We start from the raw sequence: 25,523 nt of genomic DNA, 5'->3' as shown, positions 1-25,523 counted from the left end.
CCCCACATCCCCAAACCTTCCATATTTCAGAAAATAGGAACCTAGCTTCCCCCGAAGTGGGAAGCAGCCAGGTGACATGAGCACTGCTGGAGAGGTGGGTTAGAAAAGCAGTTTCCTATGCGGCACTGGGGATGAAGCAGGTTGGACAGCCGGGCTGCTGGGGGTCAGTGTTATAAATAATTCTGGTTGATCCCATTCCTGGGGTTCCTCCTGGGGCTGCAGCCCTAGAACCAGCTGACTTGGTTGGATTTGACTCCGGAGAAGCACATGTTGTTGGAGCAGCCCCGGCCGTAGGTGGGGGGGCAGGCTGAGCACGGCCGCCCCACCTTGTACGGTGCTTCTCCCAGCCAGTTGCCCCTAAAAAGAGAGGAGGGCATCACCTCTGAGCACCAGCACCTCTCCTTGTCACCAGCGAGAGGAGGGAGGATGGCACGGGGAGGGGGTTCCCTCCAGGCACTTACTTGATGGCGTAGTTGCAGACGAGGAGGATGGCGTGACGCCACGTGCTGCCCCACACCTGCACGTTGGCACAGGTGCCCAGGGCACAGCCCAGGCGGCTGGAGGTTGCCCACACCATCTGTTCCAGGACAGAAAACAGGCACTGTCGGTGTCCATCCACCCAGGCATCCCACAGACCATCACCCCGAGACCCCAGCACAGGGCTCTGTCCCACCAGGGCATCACAGCCCACCTGCCTGAATCTCCTTGGCTGTGTGCTGTCCCATCATGGGCAGTGCTTTGTCACCAGAGGGTGAATTTTTGCTCTCCCTCTCCTGCCTGCAGCCTGCACTGCCCTGCAAGGGGCTGCCTTGCCAAAGCTCACACGAGTGAGCAGCAGGGTCTGGGTCACTTCTCCGATTTACCCAAAATAGCTCCCAGACCTCACCCTGAATCACGGCCAGCAGCTTACCCTGCACACAGGGAGGTTGAGCAGAGACAGAAGCTCCTCCTAAAGCCTCCCCAGGCTGACTTTCTTCCATTAAAAAGTGTATATTGCCCTTTTGCAACTCCGAGAATCCCTGAGCACCCCCACAGAGGAGCCACACGGGGATGCACACACTCAGATAAAGGCTGGAGCTGTGCAGGGGAGGTAATTAGGGTTTGGTACAACTTTGCTACTGGGCACAGGAGCAGGGGAGTTTTTCACCTTGTGCTGGCCAGGCTGTTGGGGGATGTGCCAGGGGATGAAGGGGCTGCATTCCCGAAGAGGTGAACACAGCTGGGTGCTGTAATTGTGCTCCATCACAGAGGAGAGGGTTCACACTTGGCAAACGAACAAAGGGGTTTTTTTTCCTCTTCACTCACCACCTTCGAGTTGCCAGTGGTGTTGCAAGGAAAAAAGGGTCAAAGCAGGGAAAAAAAGGCTTTAAAAAAATAATGAAAACCTCCTTGTCAACAGGCCAGAAGGTCCCAGCTACTCTTCAGTGGGTTGTGAGCCCCTGGGACCTCCCTCCAACAGCGTGAATCCTGCAAGGCTCCAGGACAGGAAGGCATTGCCACGAGCAGACACGCTGCCAGCTGCCAGGATCTGAAGCTGGCAGCTGCCAGGATTTGATTCTGGATCCCAGCTGCTGCTGGGAGAGGGGCTGTGAGCTGCACAGGGCCCCCCTCTGGGTTCCAGGGGCTGCAGGGCTCACCTGTGTGTAGTGGCTGCAGACGGAGCCGCTGCACTTGCTGGGGCAGCGGGGGCTGCACTCCCGGGGGTGGGGGAAGGAGTAGTGCTGCTTCTCCTGGTGCCAGGATTTCACCATGTCCGTGACCGAGCGGTACCTGCGAAAGGCGCTCCATGTGAGCTGGACCTCCCCCACACCAGAGACTGTGGGTGGAGGAGAGGAAGGGAAGGCTCCACATTGAGGAGAGAGAAACAGTTTGGAGCCAGGGCCTGTCAGGACCAAGCATTCCTGGGGTAGAAGGGGGCAATGACACCCTTGTGCCAAGCCCGCTTGTGCCCAAGGCCAGAAGACCTGGGCCTTCATAGAGGTACCTGAGCTCTCAGCCACGTGGTGGAGATTTAGGACCCACATCTCCCTGGTCCCTGTGCCTGGCAGAGACAGGAGTAATGCCCCACTTCTCAAATGAACAGGGGGCACCTCTGCTTTCCTGTATTTACCCTTCTGCAAGAGCTGGACCCTTTTCCACCCCAGAGGGGCTTGGTCTGCCTCTCAGCTGCATCCCAGTCCTGTGCAAGCCCAGCTCAGAGCCTCTCTGCTTCTTGACCACAGGGCTGCTGCTACTTCTCCTCTGGCACTGTGGGGTCTGGGGGGTTCCCAGGAGCTCACTCTGCCCCCAGGGCACTCACCTGCCCGACTGGATGGAGAGGTTCTGCCCCACATATTTCATCAGCTCAGGGGGCCCGTGGTCCCACAGGCAACGCGCAGCCCACGCCTCTGCTGCCCTGGCCAGCCGCTCATCCCACACCTGGCCAGGGGAAAGGAAAAGGGCAGCCAGGAATCTTGGCTTCCCAGAGGAGGGAAGAGGAGAAACCTGCTCCCTTGTGCTCAGTGAGCTTTCTGAGCACCCATGAGTGTCCAAAAAATATGACGTATGCATCCAGGCTGGGAAATGCCCAGGGGAAGCACAGCAGAGTGTCTGGTGATGGGCCTCCCCCGGTGCCACCACGGCTCCTGGGCACATTGTGTGCCCACTGCCCAGGCAGAGCAGGGATGCCCTGAAGCAATGCAAGTGTGAGTGATTTCCTCCAGGAATGGGCTCCTGAAGAAGGTGGAGCTGCACCCAGGGGTGAAACCCTGCAGTCCTCACAGCTGTCCCCAGCCCTCAGTGCAGCCCTGGCCACAGACTGACCGGTGAGCACAGCTGCTTCCTTCATGCATTATTTAAAGCTTCCTCACCCATCCTGAACTGCTTTGGGGAGATGCCTCTGTGAGTTATTTTGGAAGGCAGGAATTGAGGCCAAGCAAGAAGTAGCACAGGATGCTCCTGGGCATGTCTGACCTGGTACCAAACAAACCAGGCTGCTGCATGCTTCTCCCAAACCAGCATCCAGGGACCACCCAGGTGCTCCATCAGAGCTCCAGTCACTTCTCTGGGAGCAGAGCTGCACATGGCACCTCCTGCCTCGAGAGTCCCACCCTGTGCAGGCTGGAAATCCCTCCTCTTGGTGGCTCCCCATTTTTCCTCCCTTGAGAGCTGGGTTAGGAGCTTCAACCAGGGTGGAGACAATTTGGAAAAAAGCTCTGCTCAGGGTGACCCTTGTCTGGAGGGCCCTGACCCTGTGAGGGTGTGAAGCCCCTCTCTGACCCACTGCTGCACTTTCTTCTCCCAGGGGCTGGCATCACTGGGCACACTCCCAAAGGACCCTGGAGCTTGGAATGCGGTCATCCCTCCCAGCTGCAGTTAGGGGAGAGGCTCCCACCTGGTCTTTGGGTTGGACCCTGAGCTTCTCATGCTTGTAGCCTCCTCCCTTCCCCTAGTGCTACCTCTGCAGCTCAGCTGGAGGGATCCTGCCATCCCACAGCAAGCAAGCTCCCAGGTGTCCCAGACACAGGACCACAGGTCCTAAATCTGCCCTCATGTGGAAGCCTCTCCCTCTGGAACTCCACTCCTCCTGTGCAGAGGCTGGATGTGTCTGCCGTGCCCTGGGGACATGAAACACCCCCTGGGACAGGTGTTCAGCATCCCAACATCCCCGTGGGGTGGATGCTCCATCCCTACTAGTTTGGGCTCCCAAAAGCGAGCCCCTCGACCCCACCACAGCCTTGGACCCCAAACTGCCCATCTGGAGCCTGACTCACCATGAACTCCATGTTGGCAGCAGGGGGGGACACCTGAGCCCGCACTTGGTTGTGGTAATCCAAAATCACGCTCATGTCGTGGGGAGAGAGGTATCGCTTCCGACGGCTCCGGGGGACCCCCGCGCCCCACAGCAGCCCCGCGGCCGTGCCCCCGGGCGGGGACAGCAGCTCGGTGGCATTGGGCAGCAGGAAGGAGCTGGAGAGCTGTGTCACCCAGCAGCCCAGGGCGCTGAGGTACAGGTGCCAGTGCAGCACAGCCATGCCAGCCCGCCCGCTGGGACCCGTCAGCGCCTTTCTGCTCCCGCACGGAGTTCAGCAAGGACAGGGGGGATCGCCGGTCCCTGCTGCAGGCGGGTGGATCTAGGAGAGAAAACAACACAGGCACCACTCAGGATTGCAAGCCCCACTTCCCAAAATAAGACGGAAATTAATTTTCTTTTCTTTTTTTTGGTTTTTTTTTTTTTGGACTTTTCAAAATAAATGTTTTAAATTAATCTCTTTAATAACCTTATTTATCACAGCAGTTTCCCTGTGACTATCAGGGATATGTCTGGGGGATTGGTTTTCTTGTTGTTTCTTTAAAAAAAAAAAAAAAAGTAAAATCAGTAAAAAATCTCCCCCATTTTTTCACTTATGGCACATACGTGCGGGGCAGGGGCTAATTAGGAGCATGCTGAGAGATTCGCTGCAGCCTCCTGCCCTGTAACTTCCCAGGAATTTGGTGTGTTGAATAAATCCCCGGCACAAACAGAAATCTCACATAGATAAAGAAACGCACGGCAAGATTTAAAACCGTCGTCGAGAAATCCTAACGACTCTTTTATCTCGGGAAAAGAAAAATAACCACGGCAAAAGCAGAAAAATTAGGAAAAAAAAAAAGAAAAAAAAAAAGGAAGGAAAACGCTGGAATATGCCCTCATCCGTCAGCCGATGCACCTCCGAGCATCCCTGCCAGCCTTTCCCGGAGCAGCGGGGAGGATGTTCCCCCGACTACGTACCGTGAGGACTGAGCCAGGAGCAGCGGAGCGCTGGGATTGACCCGCACGAACAACCTGCCGGGGCAGATGCGGGAGGTTCGGCTCAGCCCCGGCGGGCAGCCCGCTGCGGCCGCTGACGCACAGGCTGCATCTTAACTCTTCCCCCGGGGAATGTCCTGAAGTTTGGAAAGAGCCGTGCCAGGAGATTTATAGGCTGGTGGATGGCTCGGCGCACACGGAGCCCCGCACGGGGCCGGGGGGAGCGGGCAGAGCCCGGCCCGCCGCTCCAGCGGGCACGGGGGCTGCTCCTCGCTCTTGGCTGGGGTTTTGTTCAATCCACTTATAAGGGAGAGATTTCCAGGGTCACGTCTGCCCTGTTCATCCCCCCAGGCTGGGGTCTTGCTGGCAGCCGTGAGTAGGGAAGTGGCTCCAGGCCGGCGAGGGATGCGGGCGGGGTTCTGCCCCGGGAGGGCAGCGGCGGGGCTGGCACTCACCGGGAGCCCCGGGGTCACCCCACTTTGGTGCAGGCTGAGCAGATGGCAGAGATGTCTCTTTCTGGGGACGGCTGGGAGGGCACCTGGTGACCAGGTGTGTCCCTGGGCCAGCAGCTCTCTCTGTTAGAGGTGAAGCCACTTGCTGGCTTGGGAGCTGCCACCTGCTTGTTCCCCAAGGACTAGGGCATGTCACAGCCCACGGGGGCTCTGCCCATGGCCCCACCACTGACCTGGGCTGGTAGTGCCCAGCCAGGGGCATCTCAGGGGAAAAGAGCCTCAGTGGGCTGTGCTCCCTGCACTGTGTTCGGGTATCTGTCCCCAGGGAGGGAGGGACAGCAGTCTGAAAGCTGTGGACTATGCTCTGGTGTCAAGTGTGTTTCCGTACAACATCCCACACAGTCACAATGCCAGGGGCCAACTGAGTTATTGCAGGTCACAAAGATGCCTGTTTGGCTGCAGGGGCTGCTTGCAATGCCCATCACATCTTCCCCCCCGTGTGCTCAGAGCCAGCACGGGCAGCCATGTGTGAGCTGCAGCCGGGCTTGCTGCCATCATCCCCCTGGGCCACAGTGCCTCAGGTCAGCAAGGTGCTCACCCTGCACTTCACTAGGCCTGGTTTCACCAGAGCACAGGCCAGTTTAGAGCCAGGATTTGGCTCTTCAGTTGAATGAAGAGGAGCACCAAGGCTGAAGTCCCTCTCCTGAGCTGGCATGGAGATGGAGGCATGGAGTTGAGACCAGAGTATGCCCAGAGAAAAGCTGGTGCTCAAGCACAGTGATAAGGACAGTGACACCACTGGGACAATATGGGCAGGAGAAAGTCCCACAGCAGCAGCCCATCACTGCTTGTCATCCTCACAGGTTTGACTGGGACAAGAATCGAGGATCCCAGACACACAACTCCTGCCTTTGCAGTGACTGACAGCCCATCCCAGAGTCCATCCAGCTGCACCCAGCCACCCCAGAGACCTGCTGTGCAACAGAAGCTGATTAGGAGGTCAGGGAGGAGCAGACCTGAGCATGGAGTGGGAATAACCCCCAGGTGCTGAGCTGACGTGCTGTATCAATACAGCCTCACCCTGCTGGGAGCCTCTGCTGAAAGAGCCCCCTCTGTATATTTTTCCTGGCATCCTCTCTCACATAAAGCAACTCAAGATGCTTCAGGCCCTGGGGCCCACACTGAGACATGTGCTGGGGGGATATTTCCATCCACTCCCCACCCAGCTGGTGGGATGACAGTTGTGCCAGCAAGGAGACAAAGCCCAGCTGAGGCATCTCTGGCCCTGCTGCAGCACTGCAGGAGGGGATCCCTCAGTGCAGAGAGCAGCACCCTGTGACCCAGCTGGGCTGGACATGCTCGGGGGGGCTGTGCTGTGCTGTGGATGCTGGCACTGGGCACGTTGGGGTGTCAAGATGGCTCTCAGAGCCCTCCAACTATCCAGGCTGCCTGTTATAGGGGTCTAACCAACTCAGCTTCACCTTCTAGCACCAGGCCACCCCAAAGGACCAGACACCTCTGCAGGTGCTGGGCAAAGTGCCATCTCCAGTTTGCCAGTCCTGCTGACACCCCTGTTTCATGTTTCTGAATGCAGACAGGAGTGCCAGCTCCAGGGGCCAGGACAGCCCTTCGTGCTGCACAGGGTGGCACACACTGAGGCTGCCTCCCTCTGCTCAACCCCAGCTATCAAATCTCTCATTAGTGAGGCTGGTAAAGGCAGTTTCATTCCCAGCAGATTAAAAAGGCAGATGGGGACATGCAGCAGTGAATGTCTTAACTGGGAGGTGCAGCTGCCACCAAGTGCATGCCAAGGTGGGGAGGGCACTGGGGCTGTGTTGTGGAGGGGGTGGTTTTTTGGTGATTTATTATTTCACGAAAGACAGAGCCCTGAGCAGCAAATGCTCATCCAGCCCCAGGAACTGCAAAGCTTTTCATCTGGGATTTTTTTTGGAGTTTTTGTGTCCCTGGAGCTCTGGGAGAGAGAACCCACTGCAGGTCCCAGTGCCACGCAGCAGCCGAGCCTCTGTGCAGGGGCAAGGCGAGGGTTTGGTCTTGGGTGCAGATTGAAAGCACTGCTTAATCAGCACTCTGCAAGACAATCCAAATTCCAGGAACTGGAAGGGGTTTGTGTCCCTGCCAGGCGTAATATCCTGCAGCCCAGACTGGCCCAGCTGCCAAAGCACACGGTATCTACAGCGAGGACCTTGCTGGGAGCCAAGAAGCACACACATTCAGCTGGATACAGCAGCAGCACCAGCAAATTCCCGTTTTAATGAGCATTGGAAGGGGGAAACAGAAGAGATAAATCACTGGGTTCAAGCACTCTCCTGGCAGAGACGCCCACCGATGCTTTTATGACCAACAGACACAGCAGCTCGCTCCAGAATAAGCCATAGTGGGACTGGAAGGATTTCTCTGTCATGTTTGTTTCTCCCATCTGTTGGCTTTGGGCATCCCCCATCATGGTGACATGAGCCCACACACGACTGAGCAGGGCTTTGCCCTTTGCTGAGGGTCAGAATCTTCTCTGGTCTCTGAGCATCCTGATGCCTGGAGGAGGCTGACGTGGATTTCCACAGCAGGGAATCTTTACTTTTCTCTTTACTTCAGGTAATATAAAACAAAACCAAAATTCTGTCTGAACAAAACTTTTCTCAGGCAATGCACAAACTCTGTTGCTGCAGTAAAATATTTCCCTCCTACGAACAGAGAGAAAGGCTCATTTTCCATTTTCACTAAAAGCTGTTAATTTCCCCTAATCCCACCTCAAAACACCACCAAGAGCTCCAGCTACCCTGGTGCCCATCCTGGTACGAAAGGAGAGTGAGGCTTTTGACAGATTTTTGCATTTTTGGAGCACTGTAGAAGTCTAACACATCCAAAGCTTGATTTCTCCTAATGCATCATGAAAGGAGATCTTCCTTCTGACTTAGAGGTCATAAAATTTGATCTTTGTATCTTCTGATGTGAGAAAACCCAGGCTGAGCTCCTGTACATTAATTTGGGATCTCCTGGGAATGAAACACATTGTTGAGCTGTAACATAAGCGAGATCAGTCCTGAAGTCTGAGGAGTTCAGAGTCATCCTTCTTGCTAATTAGGACCAGATCCTTGTAAATGCTGAATGCCTTTGTGGAACCAAGATGAGCTTTGAGAAAGAGGTACTGGAAAAGTCCAATCTCACACTGAAGACGTGACCATCAACAGAGACAGGCAGTTGGGTTCTCCTGGAGCCTTTCATGTAATGCCCAGCACCTGGCTCTGCCTCAGAGGTGATGTCCTCTCATAACCCACTCTTTCTGCTTGTGTATTTGCTAGGACATGAGAAAAACTAAAAATAGAGGTGGAAAAAAACCCTTTCCCATTTTAAATATAGCCATGCTGTGGGGAGCCAGCAGTCGAGAGCGTGGGCAGGATCCTGCACTTGTGGGTGTGACCACCCAGGCTGGCTCAGCAGGGCAGCACAGAGCAGCCCTGCCCTCAGCCTGGCTACTGACCCCTCTCCAAAGGCCACCCGGGCACTGGCCCAGCCCTGAGAGCTGTGGTTTGCTCCTTTTGCTGGTGCAACTGGCCAGGTCCTGACAGGAGCCTGATCCTGGGAGCCTTTAGTACCAGCAGCAACCCTGGCTGAAAACACTGGAAGACTAAAGCTTGAGTGTCATGAAGTAAAGAACACTAGTTTTGGGGTATTAACTGAGGTGTCCATCAAGGTTAACATGATCCTACATGAACTCCTGGGTCAATAGCTGGGTGTCAGCCCCTCACCACTCCCCCCATTTCCCATGACACTGTTGGAGCTGTGATCCCCACCATCAGCCAGACACTGCCTGTGAGGGAGCTCTGAAGGCCACTGGCTCCAGCCAGCACCAAGATATAATTGGAGCCTTTGAAAGGTGAGAAATTTTTCCGCTGGCTCTAGAAATAAATGTCTCTGAAGTCAAGTGCTGTGGACGGTAGTTTCTCGCAAAGGTATTTTTTACGGTAACTGGGCTAAGTTTAGAAATTCACTTAACAGGGAAGCTCCTCTCAGCACAATTTGGAAGATAGTTAATTTGCTGTTTGCTAACAAATTGGTGCTTGGCCCAGCACTTTGGATGTGTGGTGGTCTCGCTGCTCTCCACCAGGGTGAGAAGAATGTCACAGCTCAGTGGGAAGAGGGACCCATCACACCACGAGTCAGCTGAATCTGAGATGGACCCAAACCTCGGAGCTGAACATCAGCTGTGACCTCCTCACCAGCCACGTGCAGGCTGGTACCAGGACTCACTGCTCCACCACAGTGCTGTGCCCATCACCCCATCCCCACTGCAGACCCACAGCCTGCCCATTCAGGTGCAGCCCACATCCAGCTGTGCCTGCACACATGGACACGTGCCACAAACAGCAGCCCTGGAAACATGGTGCTGGGGGGGGTTTGCTGTGCTTGCTGCCTGCTCCCCAGGCTCAGTGGTGGGAAACCCATCAGTCCCACCCAGAGGTTCTGGCTGGAGCTCCTCATCCCACCGATCTGCACAAAAGGGCATCATCTGCTGTGAGCTGAGATCATTTCTTCCCTCATCATTGGGCACAGTAGGGGCTACCTGTGGAGTGGTTGGGAATGCTGTGGCTCCAGCAAAGGGCTGGATCAGCTGCTGGATGGGGGCTAGTGGATCAAAGCCCCGAAAGCCTAGGCCCAGCAAAGTGAAGTCAGGACACCCTGGCAGCCTCACCGTGTAATTTGCTTGCTTGGCCAGGGGTGTGCCATAGCTTGACTGCAGCCCCTGTGTATTCACTCCATTCCCTTTTTTTCCAAGACCAAAATTAAGATAGAAACTGAACACCTGGCACCAGTTCACATGCAGGTTTCTCGTGGCTGCACAGGGATGTCAGAAACTAGAATTTGATGAATTCATGGAATAGATGACTCACAGTGTTCACCATTAAACCTGCAACAGCAGGAGGGAGATCCAGTGTGCTCTGGGGCTCTGTGAACAGCTGATGCCCATCTGGAGTAACTGGGATGAGTGAAGTGGTTCTAAAGTTGTAAAGCTACAGCAGCAGTGCTGGGAGTGGGACTGGTCTTCTCCCTGGACAAGAAACAGACCTTCCTGCAGTGGTGGAAAGGGTGAGGTGTCTCCAGGAGTTCATGGACCGTGCTAAGGGGAAAACCTCCAGGTCTCCTGGCCACAGTGTGCTGTGTCTGCCCACCTCCCGAAGTGGTTCAGTAAATCAACAAGGCTCCCCTCTGTGCCTGCTGAAACCCCTCCAGCTGTCTCGCACAGATGACCGTTGAGGTGATGAGGAGGGTTAATTGACTCTGACAAATATTTACCTGTTTCTCTGGGTTTACAGAAACCTCACTCCAGCCCCAGCTTTGAAGTGGAGTTCAAAGCCCCAGCAGCTCTGACGTCTTGGGAGGAGCGAGCTCTGTCCAGCGTGCAAAACTCTGCTCTGCAAGGAGGGGAACTGCATCCCCCATCCTCCTCCTCGGGCACCTGGCGCAGTGCTGGTATTTTCCATCATCTCTCAGGGTCCTGCTCATCTCCCCACACCAGGGTAAGATCTGCTTTGCCAATTGTTTGGGGCCTACATTAAATAATCAGCCCAAAGAAAAGTCTTCTTCCAGCAAAGAAGCAGACCATGCTTCTCATGTATTTTTTTTCCTAACCTCTGAATGATGTCAACAGAGATTGGGCTGAGTTGCACATCTGTGGTGGGGTCATATTTTTAAAAAATAGCTTGTTTGAACTGTGCAAATAAACACTTGTGAAAAGAATCCTGTTTCTTTACGTGAAGTTGGTAAATGCTCTGATTTAGTTAAAGCATTAGGACTTGGGTTTAATTTTATTTTTTGCCAGATTTAAAGCTAGAGGAGGAAAAAAAATGTTGTGTATTCTCAGAACAGATGGAGTCTAGGCAGCAGGAGCACAACCTTCATCACCTACCTCCTCCTCCTCCTCCTCGGGCTGTTGGTGCCAGGGGGTGGTCTCTGTGCACTGTTGACCACCTTCACACCTTCCTTGCACTTGGTAAGATGTATTTTGGGAGATGCTCAGACTGGGATGTGCTTCCACAGCAGCTCTGGGCTTGAGGCAAATTCATTCCTTCCCTGCTCTAACCCTGGGGGTGGCTGAGCTGGGCATTGCTCAGCACCCTTCACACCGACACGTCCTCTCACCTCACTGTCTTTCTGCCTGTCTTGGCTTTCAGATGACACCCATGGCTGATGACCACACCAATAAACTCCACGGCCTGGGGCATCTTGTTTCTTCTGCTGAAGGTTGAGATGTGGTGAAAGAGCAGGGCAAGGTGAGCAGAGGTGTTGAGCTTAGTTAATGCAGGGAATACACAGGTAAAAAACTGAACAAATAGTTAAAAACAAAATTATATTCCATATCTAAATCAAGCCTATGACAATCTTAAGTGCACACCCTTTGAACTTTTTTGTAATTATTATTATTTTTTATCTGCAGAGCATTTCAATGGTCATTGTGGTCAGGACAGATCCAAATCACACTTCCAGCCAACGCTTTTATCATTATCCAAGCCAGTAAAGCACAGATTAAATATTATGTATGAATATATTTTAGTTTTACACTTAAATATTTGTAATTATATATTGGACTGAAATAGCCACAGCTCATGTTTTGTGGCTGGCTGTACCAGGTATCCAGTCAAGAAACCAGGACTGTGAACTGTGGTCCTGCAGTTAATCAACACAAAGTCACTTCCAAATTTTACACCTGAGTATATGACTGATTCTTTCCTGCAAATATATGAGCTAAAAATGCACCACTAAGGTCTGCAAAGTTCATATTTCTGAATTTGAATTAATAAGCACAGACCATTTCTGTCCCGTATTTGATCAGTTGCAATAAGTGGCAGTTTCTTCATCTAATAAAAAGGGCAATGTTTTGGTACAGTGGCTCAAGGGCCACCCAGCAAAGGATTTTGTGGAAATTGTTGTCAAGTTTTAGGTGTTCATTTATGTAGGATTGATAATCCTTATAGAAAGGGAATAAACAACAAATAATGCTTTTTATGGGTGGCCAACAGAAAGGTTAATTGGTCTGGGCAGGAGTTAACTCCCAGTACCTGCTGCTGGGAGAGCACTGCCTGCTCAGCCTGCAGGGAAAAACCTGCTCAGCAGCTACCCCTGAAAGACATCGAGAATCAAATTAATTCAAATGTGCAGGTGGGGGGGGTGGGGAGTTTCTTTGGCAAACATGGAAGGTGTGAATTATACACTGTGTGATAAAAGGGGAATATTTCAGCAAGGAGCTCCAAGTGCAGCCACCACAGCTGCTCAGGGAAGTCAGGCACTTCGAGATAAACATGACTAATTAAGGCCATTTTACGTCCAAGCACATGTACACTTAATCACATGAATTATATATTTTTTTTCACTTGTAATCTCATCCCCACTTCATCTGCTTATGGGTTCCTTAATTTGTATTGTAGGCAGAGTAGCTATTTTACATCCTTGTGAACTCTGCTTATTTTGAAGCTCTTCAGACCATTATTGCAGCCATTTTCTCTGAAAGAACTTCAGGAAGGAGAAGAACAGAACCTGTCCTGTATTCTTTTCAGGGTGTGGGGACACAGAGATTATGTGTTCTATGGCTGGAGAAGGAGTTTGTCAGTCACAAATGAAACCCAGCTCCCCAGAGTCCATGCCCATCACAAGACCATTCTCTCCTGTGAATTAAACCCCATCATTAGTCTGCTCTGCTGTGATCTGGCTGTGCCAAGCAAGAAGTGTAAATATTTTGTAGCAGTAGGTATTAATTTGTAGCATTAATAAAGTATGAGCCACTGAAAACTGAATTGGCTCTTTCTTATATTTTGACCCATATGCCAAAATATTTTAATCTTTGGATGTAACCACCAAACAAGCTGCAAATTCCCTGCAGCTCAGATCATACCCTTCCTATTCAATTTAGGAGAGTCAGAGGGGAAATGTGTAACCTGCAGAGGTTTTCAGCCTGGGCTCAGCAATGGTTCAGTCTGTACAAATTGTCTGGGGTTAATTTCCACACCTTTTTCTAAAATTCTTGGGGTTTCAGCACAGGGAAAGACCTTTCCCATTAATTTGTGCAGCCACACAGGTGGTGAGTTACCAGTGTCTTTTTTCTGTGTCTCGACTCAGCATCTCCACTGTAAATAGCACATCATCCACTCCCAGGTCAGCCTTGGGTCTGCCTGGACCGATGACAAGTCTGGGGCTCGTAGGAAGAGAATCCCTTCCCATCAGAGATGGGCAGCAAAGATCCAGGCCCCTGTGAAGGAAAGGCTGCTATGCCTCCACCCTGGGCTGCATTTCAAAGGCATCACTGACACAAGGGAACAAAGCACAATATTATTTTTTTAATCTTTTTTTTCTAAGCCGACAGTGAATAGAGAAGGCTGCGGAGCTCAAACCACTGACTTTGATGAACAGCGTCTCAGCAAAGGGCCAAAACTATCTTCAACTCCAGGCTTAAGCTCCCATTAGGCAAAGAAAATTCAGCCCAAATTATGCTTATGTAGCACCTCTCATGCAAACACCCTGGGATGCTCCGGGATCAAACTCAAACACGATCAATCATGGAGATGTGAGCAGAATCCACCAAGGAAAACAGAGAGCAGGGGGGGCTTGGCAGGAATGAGCTGCCATGAGCACCTGGCTCTCCAGGGGAAGGGCTGGGGGCTGTGAGGGCCCCTGGGCAGGCAGGGGTGGGTGAGCAGGTGCCAGAGGGCTGTGGGAATTGCTGTGAGGAGGAGGACAAGCTGGGAAGAAAGCAGGTCTCCCAGATCCAAATGGGCTGTTAGTAGAGGGGTAGGTCATTCCCACTGAGTGTGTGGGCACAGGCTGGTGGCTCTGCCAGTCCTGATGGGCTGGATGCCTGGATGGGCACCCACCATCTCCTTCTGTGCCCCTGGAGCACACCTTCCCTCTGGTCTCGACTGGGCTGTGAGAACCCACCTTAGCCCAAACTGGAGTTAGAGAATCACAGAATATTGGGGTTGGAAAGGACCCACAAGGATCATCGAGTCCAACCCTTAAGTGAATGGCCAGTACAGGGGTAGAAAAACCATTGTGTGTGTTTTGTAACAAAATTTGTGCAACTTTTCTCTCCAGGCATCCTTCTTTGGTCGCAACACAGAGCAGTGGACCCAGAAATCTCAGCCTCCAGTGAATCTATCCCTGTGGATTTTAGAGGCAAAGTGGGATTTCTCAAAGAGAAGTGATTTGTTGGAGGTCTTGGTTCAAAATAAGTAAGGAAAAAATCCCAAACCTGAAAACAGTTTTTAAAATCAATTAATATGAAAGATTTCAGCTTGAATCAGGCTGTGATTTGGCAAAGTTAAGGAAAAAGATACAGTAAAAGGGAAGGACAGCCACATCTGCTATACCTGACAAAATAATTTGGTTTAGCATGGTTTATATCTGTCACAGCTTGACCAAGTGTCTGTGAGAGTTCTTTAGGAACCTTCTGCAATCCCTTTAAAGCAAACCTTATTCCCTACTTATGATTAAAACCTTTTTCTGCAGTTTTAAAAGGCCTAAATTCTGCTTCTCTGGTTCTTTACAGAGGAATGGCAGTCGGTTCCTCAGCAGGACTGTTGGCCTTGGTTGGTGCCCATGGCAGCAAAAACACAGCCTGAATGTAGAGATTTACTCTAAATCTGCAGAACACCTGGACCCGGCTGAGCTTTGCTCACTGCACTTGTGAGAATCGGTGATTTACAGAGATAATCCTCAGACATTTCAAGCTGGGCTGGGGATAGACACATTTCCAGCCCGTGCCATCAACTCCCATTCATCTGGAGCAGGTGCCAAGCTTACGAAATCCTGCTGCGTGTGGCAGACACCACAGCACGCTTCATTAGCAGCTCCCACCTCCAGCGCCGGCACTGCAAACAGTCTGGGGATCACGGGCCCAAACCTGGGAAGCACAGGAGAGGCACGGTTTCAAAGGCAGAGGGGATTTAGGCAGACAATGACGGACTCTGTGAAACCTGCTCCCAGCCCCTCTCATCCTCGCTCGTCTGAGTGGACGCAGCTGCCTGTCGGTTCTAATTGGGGGTGCGATGCCGGGGCTGGGAGTGCTGGACGAGGCCGTGGCAGCCTTATTAAAAACAACCTCTAATAAATTGCCAAATGCCATTTACCCTGGATAACCTCCTTAGTTGAAACACCCCATATCTGCTGGGGCTGCTTTGATGTGTCGTTCTGCCCTCTCAGCCCAGATGTTGTCATGGATCTGCTGACGATGATGACGGTGAAACAGCTTTGAAATGTGCTCTGGCAAGAAACACTTTCCCATCCTGTCTCAGATAGGGCCTGCTTTTTTTTCCCCCGCTCTCACATTTTTCTTACTAAGGCCATTGGGATGAATAAAGGCCCTTTGTTCATTGAGCCATTTCTCTGCTTGCTGATGCTTTTTTTGTATTTTAAAAACTAAGCTGAAATGACAGCGGCAGCTGTTCAATAGATGAAATAGGTCTCAAATACCACAGTGACAGCCAGTGCTTGGACACCACTTTCAGCCACAAACATGGACAGTGAAAAGGCATGGGAGCCTTAACAGCTCCAGAAATGCTTTCTCCCTCTCTCTTAAGCCCTGGGAGAAATTAAAACAATTCTACTGAGCAAGAAAATTCTCAGATTTCCTCTTGAGTATCATGGTTAGACCCTCTCTTTCAGAGGTGCTGCCACCCTACTTGGAAGTTTGGATGCTCTTTTATAGGGCAAGAGAAAACAAGCTCAAGTTGCACCAGGACAGGTTTAGATTGGAAATTAGGGAAACTTTCTTCACAGAAAGGGCTATAAAGCATTGGAATAGGCTGCCCAGGGCAGTGGTGGGGTCACAATTCCTGGAAGGGTTTGAAAGCCATGTGGATGTGGTGCTTGGGGTCATGGTTTAGTGGAGGGCTCGGCAGTGCTGGGTTAACAGTTAGTGGCAATCTTATAGTTCTTTTCCAACCTAAATGATTCTGTGATTCCTTATCTCAGTCTACAGCTTCCTCCTGAGGGGAAGTTGTGGGGCACACACTGATCTCTTCCCTCGGGCAACCAACGACAGTGAGAGCTGCTAACACTCCCTGGTAACTCTGGGGTCCTGTTCAAAACTCCTTGTATGTTTAATGCCACTTCCCTTAGGAGCAGAATCTGCTTTTCAAGCTGGTGGTTAAAGTTTGTATTTTAGTTGTTTTTAAGACATTCATTATTAAAATGTTGCAATTCCATTAGAAACAAAAGCCCTCGGCAAGCTTTTGTCATTTTTGTAAATGAACAGATGCTTAGACTTTGGCACCCGAACAGGAGTTCAGTTACTCTGAACTGAATATATAAGTCTGCATCTAAAAAAAATATAAATATATATAAAATATATATAAATGTATAAAAATATAAAAATATATAAATTTAGAAAAATATATAAAAATATATGAAATTATAAATATAGAAAAATAGAGAAACTTATAAATATATAAAATAGATAAAATTATAAATATAGAAAAATAGATAAATTTATAAATATATAAAACAGATAAAATTATAAATATAGAAAAATATAGAAAATTATAAATATAGAAAATATAGAAAAATATAGAAAATTATAAATATATAAAAATATATGAAATTATAAATATAGAAAAATAGAGAAATTTATAAATATATAAAATAGATAAAATTATAAATATAGAAAATATAGAAAATTATAAATATAGAAAATATATAAAAATATAAAAAGTTATAAATATAGAAAAATAGATAAATTTATAAATATATAAAATAGATAAAAATATATAGAAAATATAGAAAATTATAAATATAGAAAATATATAAAAATATAGAAAATTATAAATATAGAAAAATAGAGAAATTTATAAATATATAAAATGGATAAAATATAAATATATAAAAATATGGGATTATAAAAATATAAAAATATATAAAATTATAAATATAAGTGTATATGTATTTTTAATATACATAATATATATATTATATATATATATATATGTGTATTTTTTGGAGCATCTCTTCTTGATGCTCTGCTCCGGCAACATCGCGCCGCCTGGAAGCGGATGCAGAAGCGCGTGTGCGTTCTCGCTTTAAACAGGCGAGCGAGGGAAAACACACTTGGTCAAGCTCTGACAGATATAAACCATGCTAAACCAAATTATTTTGTCAGGTACAGCAGATGTGGCTGTCCTTCCCTCTCACTGTATCTTTTTCCTTAACCTCGCCAAACCTCAGCCTGATTCAAGCTGAAATCTTTCAGGCTAATTGATTTTAGAAGCAGGCTGAGCGCGGCTCTCCCCTCCCGCGGATCCGCTCCCGCGGGGTCCCTGCAGAGGGCGCGGGGCCGCGGGTACCGGGTACCGCGCTGCCGGCGGGTACCGGGCGGGGGCGCCCGCGGGGCGGTACCGGGGGCGGTACCGGGGGAGGGCCCGGAGGAGGTCCCGGGGTGGTCCCGGGGTGGTACCGGAGGAGGGCCCGGGGCGGTCCCGGCGGATCCGCGGCCCGGGCGGACCCGCCATGGAGCGGCTGGAGCGCTGCGGGCGGTGGCTGCGGGCCGCGCTGGCCGGGGGCCGGGTGCGCCGCCGCCTCCCCGCCGCGCTCCTCGCCATCGCCCTGCTGGGCTCCGCGCTCAAGGACAGCGAGCTGGTGCCCGACACGCCGCTGCGGAACAAGCGAAACCCGCTCAACGTGTGAGGAGGGGCCCGGGGGAGCCCGCGGTGGGGCCTGGGGGGGTCCGGGGAGGACACGGGGCTCGGCCCGACCCGCGGTGGGTCGGGGCTGCGAGGGGGGTTAGTGCTTTAAATGGGTGTTTCTGTGCCTTAAATGGATGTTTCTGGGCTTTAAATGAGTGTCTCTGTGCTTCAGATGGGTGTTTCTGTGTTTCGAATGTGTGTTTCTGTGCTTTAAATGTGTGTCTCTCTGCTTCGAGTGGATGTCTCTGGGCTTCGAGTGGATGTCTCTGGGCTTTAAATGGGTGTTTCTGGGCTTTAAATGGATGTTTGTGTGCTTCAGACTGGTGTTTCTGTGCTTCAGATGGATGTGTCTGTGCTTTAAATGGGTGTCTCTGTGCTTCAAATGGATGTTTCTGGGCTTTAAAAGTGTGTTTCTGGGCTTCAGTCTGGTGTTTCTGGGCTTCAGTCTGGTGTTTCTGGGCTTTAAATGGGTGTCTCTGTGGTTCGAATGAGTGTTTCTGTGCTTCAGATTGATTTTTCTGGGCTTGAAAAGTGTGTTTCTGTGCTTTAAATGAGCGTTTCTGTGGTTCAAATGTGATGTTCCCCGTGAGATCTCAACACCCGCGACGACCTGCAGGGCTGGGAGGTTTCAAGACCTCGAGGGGTTTCTCGCTCGGTTTTTATTGGAAAGGGTGAGGGGAGGAAGGATAATTTTTTTTTTTTTCTTTCTGTAACTCCCAAGTAATTCCTCGTGTTTGAGTGAACTGATCTGTAAAGAAAATAGTTTTCTGAGCTGCAGAAAGTAAGTCTTTTAGAATAATAGAATCATAGAATGTGCTGAGTCGGAAGGCACCCACAGGGATCATCGAGTGCAGCTCCTGGCCCTGCACAGGACACTCCAACAATCCACTGCTGCAGCTCTGGCAGCCCTGGGGCCGTGCCCACTGCCCTGGGGAGCCTGGTCAGTGCCCAGCCACTCCCCTTTAGCATCTTTCCTAGAAGCAGAGTGACAGCCATCCTCTTTTAGCACTTGGGCAACGACTTAACTGCCTTAGTCATTCTGCAAAACTGCGTTTGAGCGTTTTGGAAGGGCATGAGGAAGTGATGAGCTGGGCCAGAGCACGTGTGCTCTACCTGCTGCAGGTCAGAAAGTGAAGCTAAAATTGCTGTTCTCCCCTGTGTTTTGTACTTTATTGATTCAGATCTGTCATTTGGTGACATGTAGGAGAGGAGCTGCTTTTAGTGTGATTGAAAGAGCATTGACAGGAAGACTTAGAGAAAATTGATCTTACAGTAAAAGCATACTACAGTTCAGCTCTGCCTCTTAAATAGAGGAAGGTGATCTGCACTGACAGTTCCTGAAGGAAGTTTTTATCTCTACAAATTACTTGCCTGCTGGTTTGTCAGCAGTAAAGTTGAAAGTAAAGCCTATTTTGCTTTTAAATAAAATGGGGATTTTATTTTCAATTACTATTCCATGGTAGCAGCTGTAGTTGCTGCACAGATGTCACTTCTGTAAAATTAAAGAGTGAAGGAGGAACTCCTCAAAATCCTGGGCAAGACCCTGGCAGTTTTGTCAGGGTCTTAAGGAAGATACAGAGCTCTAGTCCTGTTTGGCTTTGTCTTTGATGCTGAGATGAGGATTAAATGAGGACTGTGTGTGTCTGGCCACAGCTCAGCCACAGAGCAGAATTCTGCTGTCTCTGTTTTCAAACCAGGCTCTGGGTAACGAGGGGGCTGCACAATTCCTGTTTCCCACCAGCTGATAGAAAGCAAAATCCAGTGGAAGGTGCTGATGGGAGAAAGAAAATCCTGGACTGTGGCCTCCTTTACTCATTAGTAAATTCACTTGCAAACGCTCCACTTTAAGATTTGAAAAGAGGACTAGTTACACAATGCTGTCTCCAGCATTTTCAAGGCAGAGGGTAAATTTAAGAGATGGAAGGATTTGTGTAAGCCAAAGGAAAGCTCTCAGCAGCTGAGAGGATGGCAAAGGAATATTGTGCTGCTTCATTTATTTATAAGGACATGAGGGAGGAAAAGCTTCATGGACTGATTAGGGGAAAGAACCAGCCCTTCTGGCTGTCTCGGTGTTAAGAGGTTGAGGTTCTGAAGGGCTTTGGAAGCAAAGATAATTGAGACAGAGGAAGGGTCAGAGAAAGGGTTACTATGGTCAGGGTGGCAAGCTAAAAATACATCCTTTGCAGCTGCATTTTGAGTAGGGCAGAGTTGAGCGGGTTTGTAGGGTCGAAGTGATTGCAAAACTGAACTGCAAGTCTGCTGCAACAGATGAGGGCTCTGGGGCCAGGGGAACGCTGGGGCCAGGGGAACGCTGCCTGAGGGAAGAGGACCTGGCTGGGAAAGTGTTCAGGTGCTGGGCCTTGGGGAAGTGCTGGGGAGAGGGTTAAGATTTTAGCTGTGCTGTGCTTTGGGGGGAGGGCACAAGTGTCTCGTTTGGATGGTTCCGAACACTGATCCTGACGACTCGAAGCACCGCAGCACCGCAGCCTCCGTGGAGCTTCGCTGGCGCTCGTCTCACACTCTCACAGGTGCTCTTTCACCTTTTGTCTCTGGCAGGTACTTCGTGAAGGTGGCCTGGGCTTGGACCCTGTGGCTGCTGCTGCCCTTCATCGCTCTCACCTCGTACCAGCTGGCCCGGACCAAGCTGCTGTACGGGCGCACGCGGAGCACGCTGCTGGCGCTGCGGCGGCTGAGCGGGCTGGCCGTGGGCACGGCCGTGTGGTTCTGCTGCACCCAGCTCTTCGTGTACATCGAGAACCTCACCGGGGAGTGCTCCGTGCCCGCCAAGCCCGGGGATGCCCCCCGGCTCTACGCCACCAAGCGGGAATGCCACCAGGACAGCGGGGTCTGGAACGGCTTCGACATCTCGGGGCACTGCTTCCTGCTCTCCTACTGCGCCCTGATGATCCTGGAGGAGGTGGCCGTGCTGGAGGGATTGTCCATGGACCACAGCTCGAGGCTGCGCGTGGTGGTCAACGTGCTGTTCGTCTCCTTGTGTCTCCTCACCGTGATCTGGGTGTTCATGTTCCTCTGTACTGCCCTGTACTTCCACGACTTCAGTCAAAAGCTTCTCGGTGTGCTGATAGGTCTGTCGGGCTGGTATGGCACGTACAGGTTTTGGTATCTGAAACCCTTTTCTCCTGGACTACCTCTTCCAAATATACCTTTGAGTTCAAAGAAATACAGCTATAGCAGATAAAGTGGGGTTTTTAAAATAGTTTGGATTTTGCTTTCAGTACTGGAGTAGTTGAATGTAGGAATGGTTACTGTATTTCCACTGTAAGGAGCAAGGTGATGGGTTGGAGGAAACCAAATCTGTACTAGCCAGTGGCTGGCAGGTGGTAATGAGCTTCTTCCTTGGGAGAAAAAAAAAATGGTACTGGAAGATGTCTGCTTTTGTTGAGGAGCTGATGACTGGCATTGTCAGCAAAGAAATCAGAAGTTGAATCTGTTTCTCTTACTAATAAATGAAGGAGCAGACCCAAGGCCAACAGAGACCTTTGCTCTTTAAGAGCTTGACTGATCACAATTAATTCTCCCTCTTTCTTTTTGGTTCATGTCAAAATATTGTGGATGATCCAAACCTTATACTTTTTTTGTAGTGTTCCTCTTTATATTGCCTTATGGGAAAGCTCTAATAATGACATTGCAAAAATATCAATTGTTAAAGCAGTCCTGTTGTGAAACTGGAACATCCTGTGTTTTCAAGTGTTAAAAACACTAACTTGCCACAAAAGCCTCGTAGCTGTCTGCACCTCCTGCAACAGAGAGTAAATCTGAGATGTAATCTCTTAAGCAGACTGTGACTTTAAATTCTTGCCTGCCTCTGAAAAGGAAATTCTTGAAAAAACAAGCCTTAACTTTCTCCTTAGGTGAAGTAGAGACAATATTTTGTGATTTTATTCTTGAGAGGAAAAAAACAAACTCCTTCCTGAAGTTTTACTAAAAAATCTAGTTATGAGGATTGGGATTTTAATTTTTTTAAGAATCTAGCGAGTTGCACACTTTGCAACAACAATTTCTTTGGTTTTTTTGTTCTTTCTTCTAGAAGAACAATGAAAATCTGGTGTTCTGAACAAGCTAGCTTAGCCTGCTATTTCCCAAATAGCCTGCTTGGTAATGAGTGAAATGCATTGTTTATCCTGGGAGCTGCAAAGCAGAGTGTGCTTGAAGCAATATTTGTTCTTGCTTATCCAGCAATATCAATAAGCTACTTAATTTTGGTTGCACAGAAAGCCGTGGCCACTTTTGTTGTGGCTGGAAACCCACTACTGAATAAAACACTATTACTAGATAATGAATAGGGGTGAGATGGGTTTATTCATCATATCAGTTAGATGTTTAGCATAGTTTTTATCTTGAAAAGCTTTTTATTTTCTGACAAAGGCTCATTTGCGACGCAGTTGCACAAAATGTGTTTGACAGTGATGAGCAAGACAGCCAGGAAGGTCTGTGGGCACCTGCACTGACCCCAGAGCGGGCTTGGTGTGGCTCCAGAGTGACTGTTTGCTGAATACAGGGTGTGAGGCACTGGAGGTTAATCATGGCACATTTTGCCATATCCACATCTCCCTTCCAGCGAGAGAGTGGAAGCATTTGCAGTTAATGCAGCAGGGTTAGTTCCATGCTGGGTTCTGCCTCTGAGCAGAGCTGAATTCACTGGAATTCCCACTGAGTTCAGTGGCAAGTGGGAGTCATTGTGTGTCCTTAGGAAGAACAAATCACCTCTTGGAAAGAAGCTGTCCAGGGGGTTGTGTATTTTCTGTCAAGTTCCTCTTGGTTTTTGTATTAAATTGCCTTTTAAGCTGACTCTTTGAAAATTGCACTGATTAACTCATATTGGGTTTAACTAAATTTGTTTGAACAATGCAAATTTATTTGCAGACATTCTTTTGATGTAATGTAAGCCTGCTCCCAGTAGAGTTAAGATAGACCTCAAGCCACTCTCACCATGAAAAAGGATTATATACCCAGAAGGTTTTGTGATTAATTTCATTAAGTTTCTATTTTAGGTTATCTTTATGTAACTTTGCTGTAGAGACAAGCCCTTGGAACAAGAAATGCTGTTTGCTTAAACCAACTGACTTGCTGAAATGTTGTTCATTTTCACAAACGTTTTGTGCAATCACTGTGGATGTTTTTGTCCACTTTAACCAGTGTCATACAGATTGTTTTGGTTTTTTTTTTAATGGAAATAATGTGGGATATGGTTAGTCTCAAAACTTTTATTTAAACAATGAAAGAAAAACATTTGAAAACTTTATCAGTGTTTGTGTCTTTGAGAATCCATTTCTGATACCTGTAAAGATGCTGCTGTTGCTCTTCATTTCCCTGGATGATCCAGCCTGCCTGTGTGTTTGTGACTGCTGAGACAAACTGGTCAAACTGTGTGATCCAACTGACACTGATAATTCTGCAGTATTTGAATGGGTTAACAGAGCACAGGTTCTCAGGAGTGCAGGGTATAAAAAGAAACAAAATGGAACAAAGCCATGGCTGACTAAAGCAAGTTTCCCAATGTGGGCCTGTTACACCAGGCAGCTCATTTTGTAGACATGCTCAGTGGTTTATTGTAGCAAAGTGAAAGCCTAATCCAGTGAAATATCTGGGAAAATTCCCATGGGCTGTAGGAATGCTGATGAGTTTGGAAATCTTGATGTCTCTCTCAGTACCCAGAGACCGTGTGCCAGCTCTTGCCTTAGAGAGTTCCCTTGAGCTCCAGACCTTTCTTTGTGCCTTTTGAGTCTATTCCAGAGTAGGAATCTGCTTCCTTGCACTTCAGCTGGAAACTAAAGGTTGCAAATCTCTTGCTCACGTGTTTCCCATCACGTTTGTCTGACTTCCTTTCCTCTCCCAGATGCACTTTTATCATTAAAATAAAGATGCAGCCTCTACAACAGGTTTGTAGCCACAGAGAAGCAGTGCTGGGAGGAACTGGATTTGTTGTCCTGTGCCAAAGGACACAAATCAGCTGTCGACAGGTATTACTGACTTGTTTCATGTTCTAGGTTGTTTTGGTTTTTTTGCTTTTCTGCATTAAAGTATCCCTCTTATTCCCACAGAGCTGTATTTGTGTGTCTGTAGAATTACTTTGGGAATTTTTGTCTCCCAAGATCTTACTAGCATATTATTTATTTCAACATCTTTCTGCTAATTTTTCACTGCCTGTGTTTGGCCTGTTTTTGGGCTCTGTGTCACAGTTCTTTCACAGAAGCAGCATTTGGCCTGGCTGATGTGGCCAAGGCAAGTCTTGGTGCCTTAAAATTTTTCCTCTGCTGGGAACAGCAAGGAAAGGAGTCTTGGTTGGAACACAGTGGGATGAGTAACTGGCTTAGGATTCATTTCACTCTTCACTTACCTGGGACTCATTCAAGTGTTTGCATCACTGGAGGCAAGACCAGCAAACAGGAAAGTTCAGGTCTTTCGTAAGAGCCACGTGAGAGTTCAGACTTTAAACACACCTGAGCCCAGGGTTTGATTCTTCCTCAAAGATCTTTGTTCAAAGCAAACCTGGTCCATGAACGCTCCTTCAGCTGGTGCTAAATGATATTCCTGGTTTGCCAATTTATTTGTGTGTGCTGAGACTTAGGTTGTGGGTGGCTGCAAAACAAAAAAAAAAAAAAAAAAAAAATCCTGTTTTCTGTTTTGGTGTGTGGCAACTCAGGAGAGTGAGAAACACCCAGTCATGCCCTGAGGTGCACTTTAATGGGAAGAACTGTAACAGGCTGCTGGGGTAGATTAAACATTTGGAAAATCAGCCTTTAGTTGTGAGCACAAGTCTATGGTCACTTCTCTCAGTGAAACAGTATCTGATTTTTCCACTGTAGCTTAAAGTAAATCCCTGCAGCTTCTCTGCAATTGGCCTTTTCCAGCTCTTTGATCAGCCTGTGTTTATCTCCATTTGCTCAGAAACCTGTTTCCTGGGATTATTTCTTTTCATAGCTCCGTCTCTCCTCCTGGAGCACAGATTAGTAATAAATGCTCTTCACCTCTGCTTGATGTGTGCTCTCTCTCTGTATTTTGCCTTCCCTTCTTTTAAGTACTTTGACAAAGCTCAAGATGAAAGCAATTAATAGAAGCAAAGAAAGGCTGTTGTGACTCTGAACTCGTGTTTAGCTGTGGTTAAACAGAGCTGGTCTGTCACTGTAATGGTGTTTACCTGGAAAATAGCACATGCTTCATTTATTTAAGCAGAACTACATGTAATGTGCTTGAGCTTGGGGAAGGAAAGAGGTGGCAGTACAGCTCATATATTAGTAGAGTTACAGTTGTTGTTGGGGAGTAATCACTGCTCCTCAGTAAAGGGTGGCTTCACTGAGGTGTTTAGCAGGAAGTTATTAATTTTAATATGGGAAGAGTACCTTAGTGCTTAAATGAGGTATGGAATGAGAGCATAAAGGTTACAAGCTGGAAGAGCAAAAATGCAAGTGACTGTCAGGGCTGAGTGCAGGCCATGAAATTTCAGCCAATTATGTAATTGTAATATTTAGTCTGAAAGATTATTTTTAAGCTGCCTCCTGCCCATTACAAAACACAGGCAATGCCACGTGCATCAGAACAAGCTGAGTAACTTCTCCATAAAGCTTTGGGACTATAACATGGCACAGAAATTAAGAGGTA

At 49.0% G+C, this 25,523-nt stretch overlaps 2 protein-coding genes across 2 annotated transcripts; one reads left to right on the top strand and one right to left on the bottom strand.

The window, feature by feature from the left end:
* Positions 1-224: 224 nt before the first annotated feature.
* On the bottom strand, positions 225-4,013 carry R3HDML (R3H domain containing like). Its single transcript, XM_027646311.1, has 5 exons — positions 3,753-4,013; positions 2,300-2,418; positions 1,638-1,770; positions 462-577; positions 225-357 (listed from the first exon to the last, which is right to left on the bottom strand). The coding sequence occupies exons 1-5, from the start codon at positions 4,011-4,013 to the stop codon at positions 225-227; spliced, it is 762 nt and encodes a 253-aa protein (XP_027502112.1).
* Positions 4,014-17,725: 13,712 nt separating this feature from the next.
* FITM2 (fat storage inducing transmembrane protein 2) lies at positions 17,726-24,897 on the top strand. Its single transcript, XM_027646000.1, has 2 exons — positions 17,726-17,900; positions 20,460-24,897. Exons 1-2 carry the CDS (start codon positions 17,728-17,730, stop codon positions 21,100-21,102), a joined length of 816 nt encoding a protein of 271 aa, XP_027501801.1. The 5' UTR covers positions 17,726-17,727; the 3' UTR covers positions 21,103-24,897.
* Positions 24,898-25,523: the final 626 nt, after the last annotated feature.

This window comes from Corapipo altera, unplaced genomic scaffold, assembly GCF_003945725.1.
Source record: "Corapipo altera isolate COAL_440 unplaced genomic scaffold, ASM394572v1 64, whole genome shotgun sequence".
NCBI lineage: Eukaryota > Metazoa > Chordata > Aves > Passeriformes > Pipridae > Corapipo > Corapipo altera.
The sequence above is the reverse complement of the archived record's forward strand: the minus strand, read 5'-3'. Positions and strand labels throughout refer to the sequence as shown.

What these genes read in the sequence shown, in the direction of transcription:
- R3HDML (XM_027646311.1), bottom strand. Translation starts at nt 4,013, where the DNA reads ATGGCTGTGCTGCACTGGCACCTGTACCTCAGCGCCCTGGGCTGCTGG. An exon ending in CTGCCAACATGGAGTTCATG is followed by an intron (nt 2,419 to 3,752) that starts GTGAGTCAGGCT and finishes TCCCCTGGCCAG; the next exon opens with GTGTGGGATGAGCGGCTGGC. An exon ending in TCTGCAGCCACTACACACAG is followed by an intron (nt 578 to 1,637) that starts GTGAGCCCTGCA and finishes GTCCTGGAACAG; the next exon opens with ATGGTGTGGGCAACCTCCAG.
- FITM2 (XM_027646000.1), top strand. Translation starts at nt 17,728, where the DNA reads ATGGAGCGGCTGGAGCGCTGCGGGCGGTGGCTGCGGGCCGCGCTGGCC. An exon ending in AAGCGAAACCCGCTCAACGT is followed by an intron (nt 17,901 to 20,459) that starts GTGAGGAGGGGC and finishes TGTCTCTGGCAG; the next exon opens with GTACTTCGTGAAGGTGGCCT.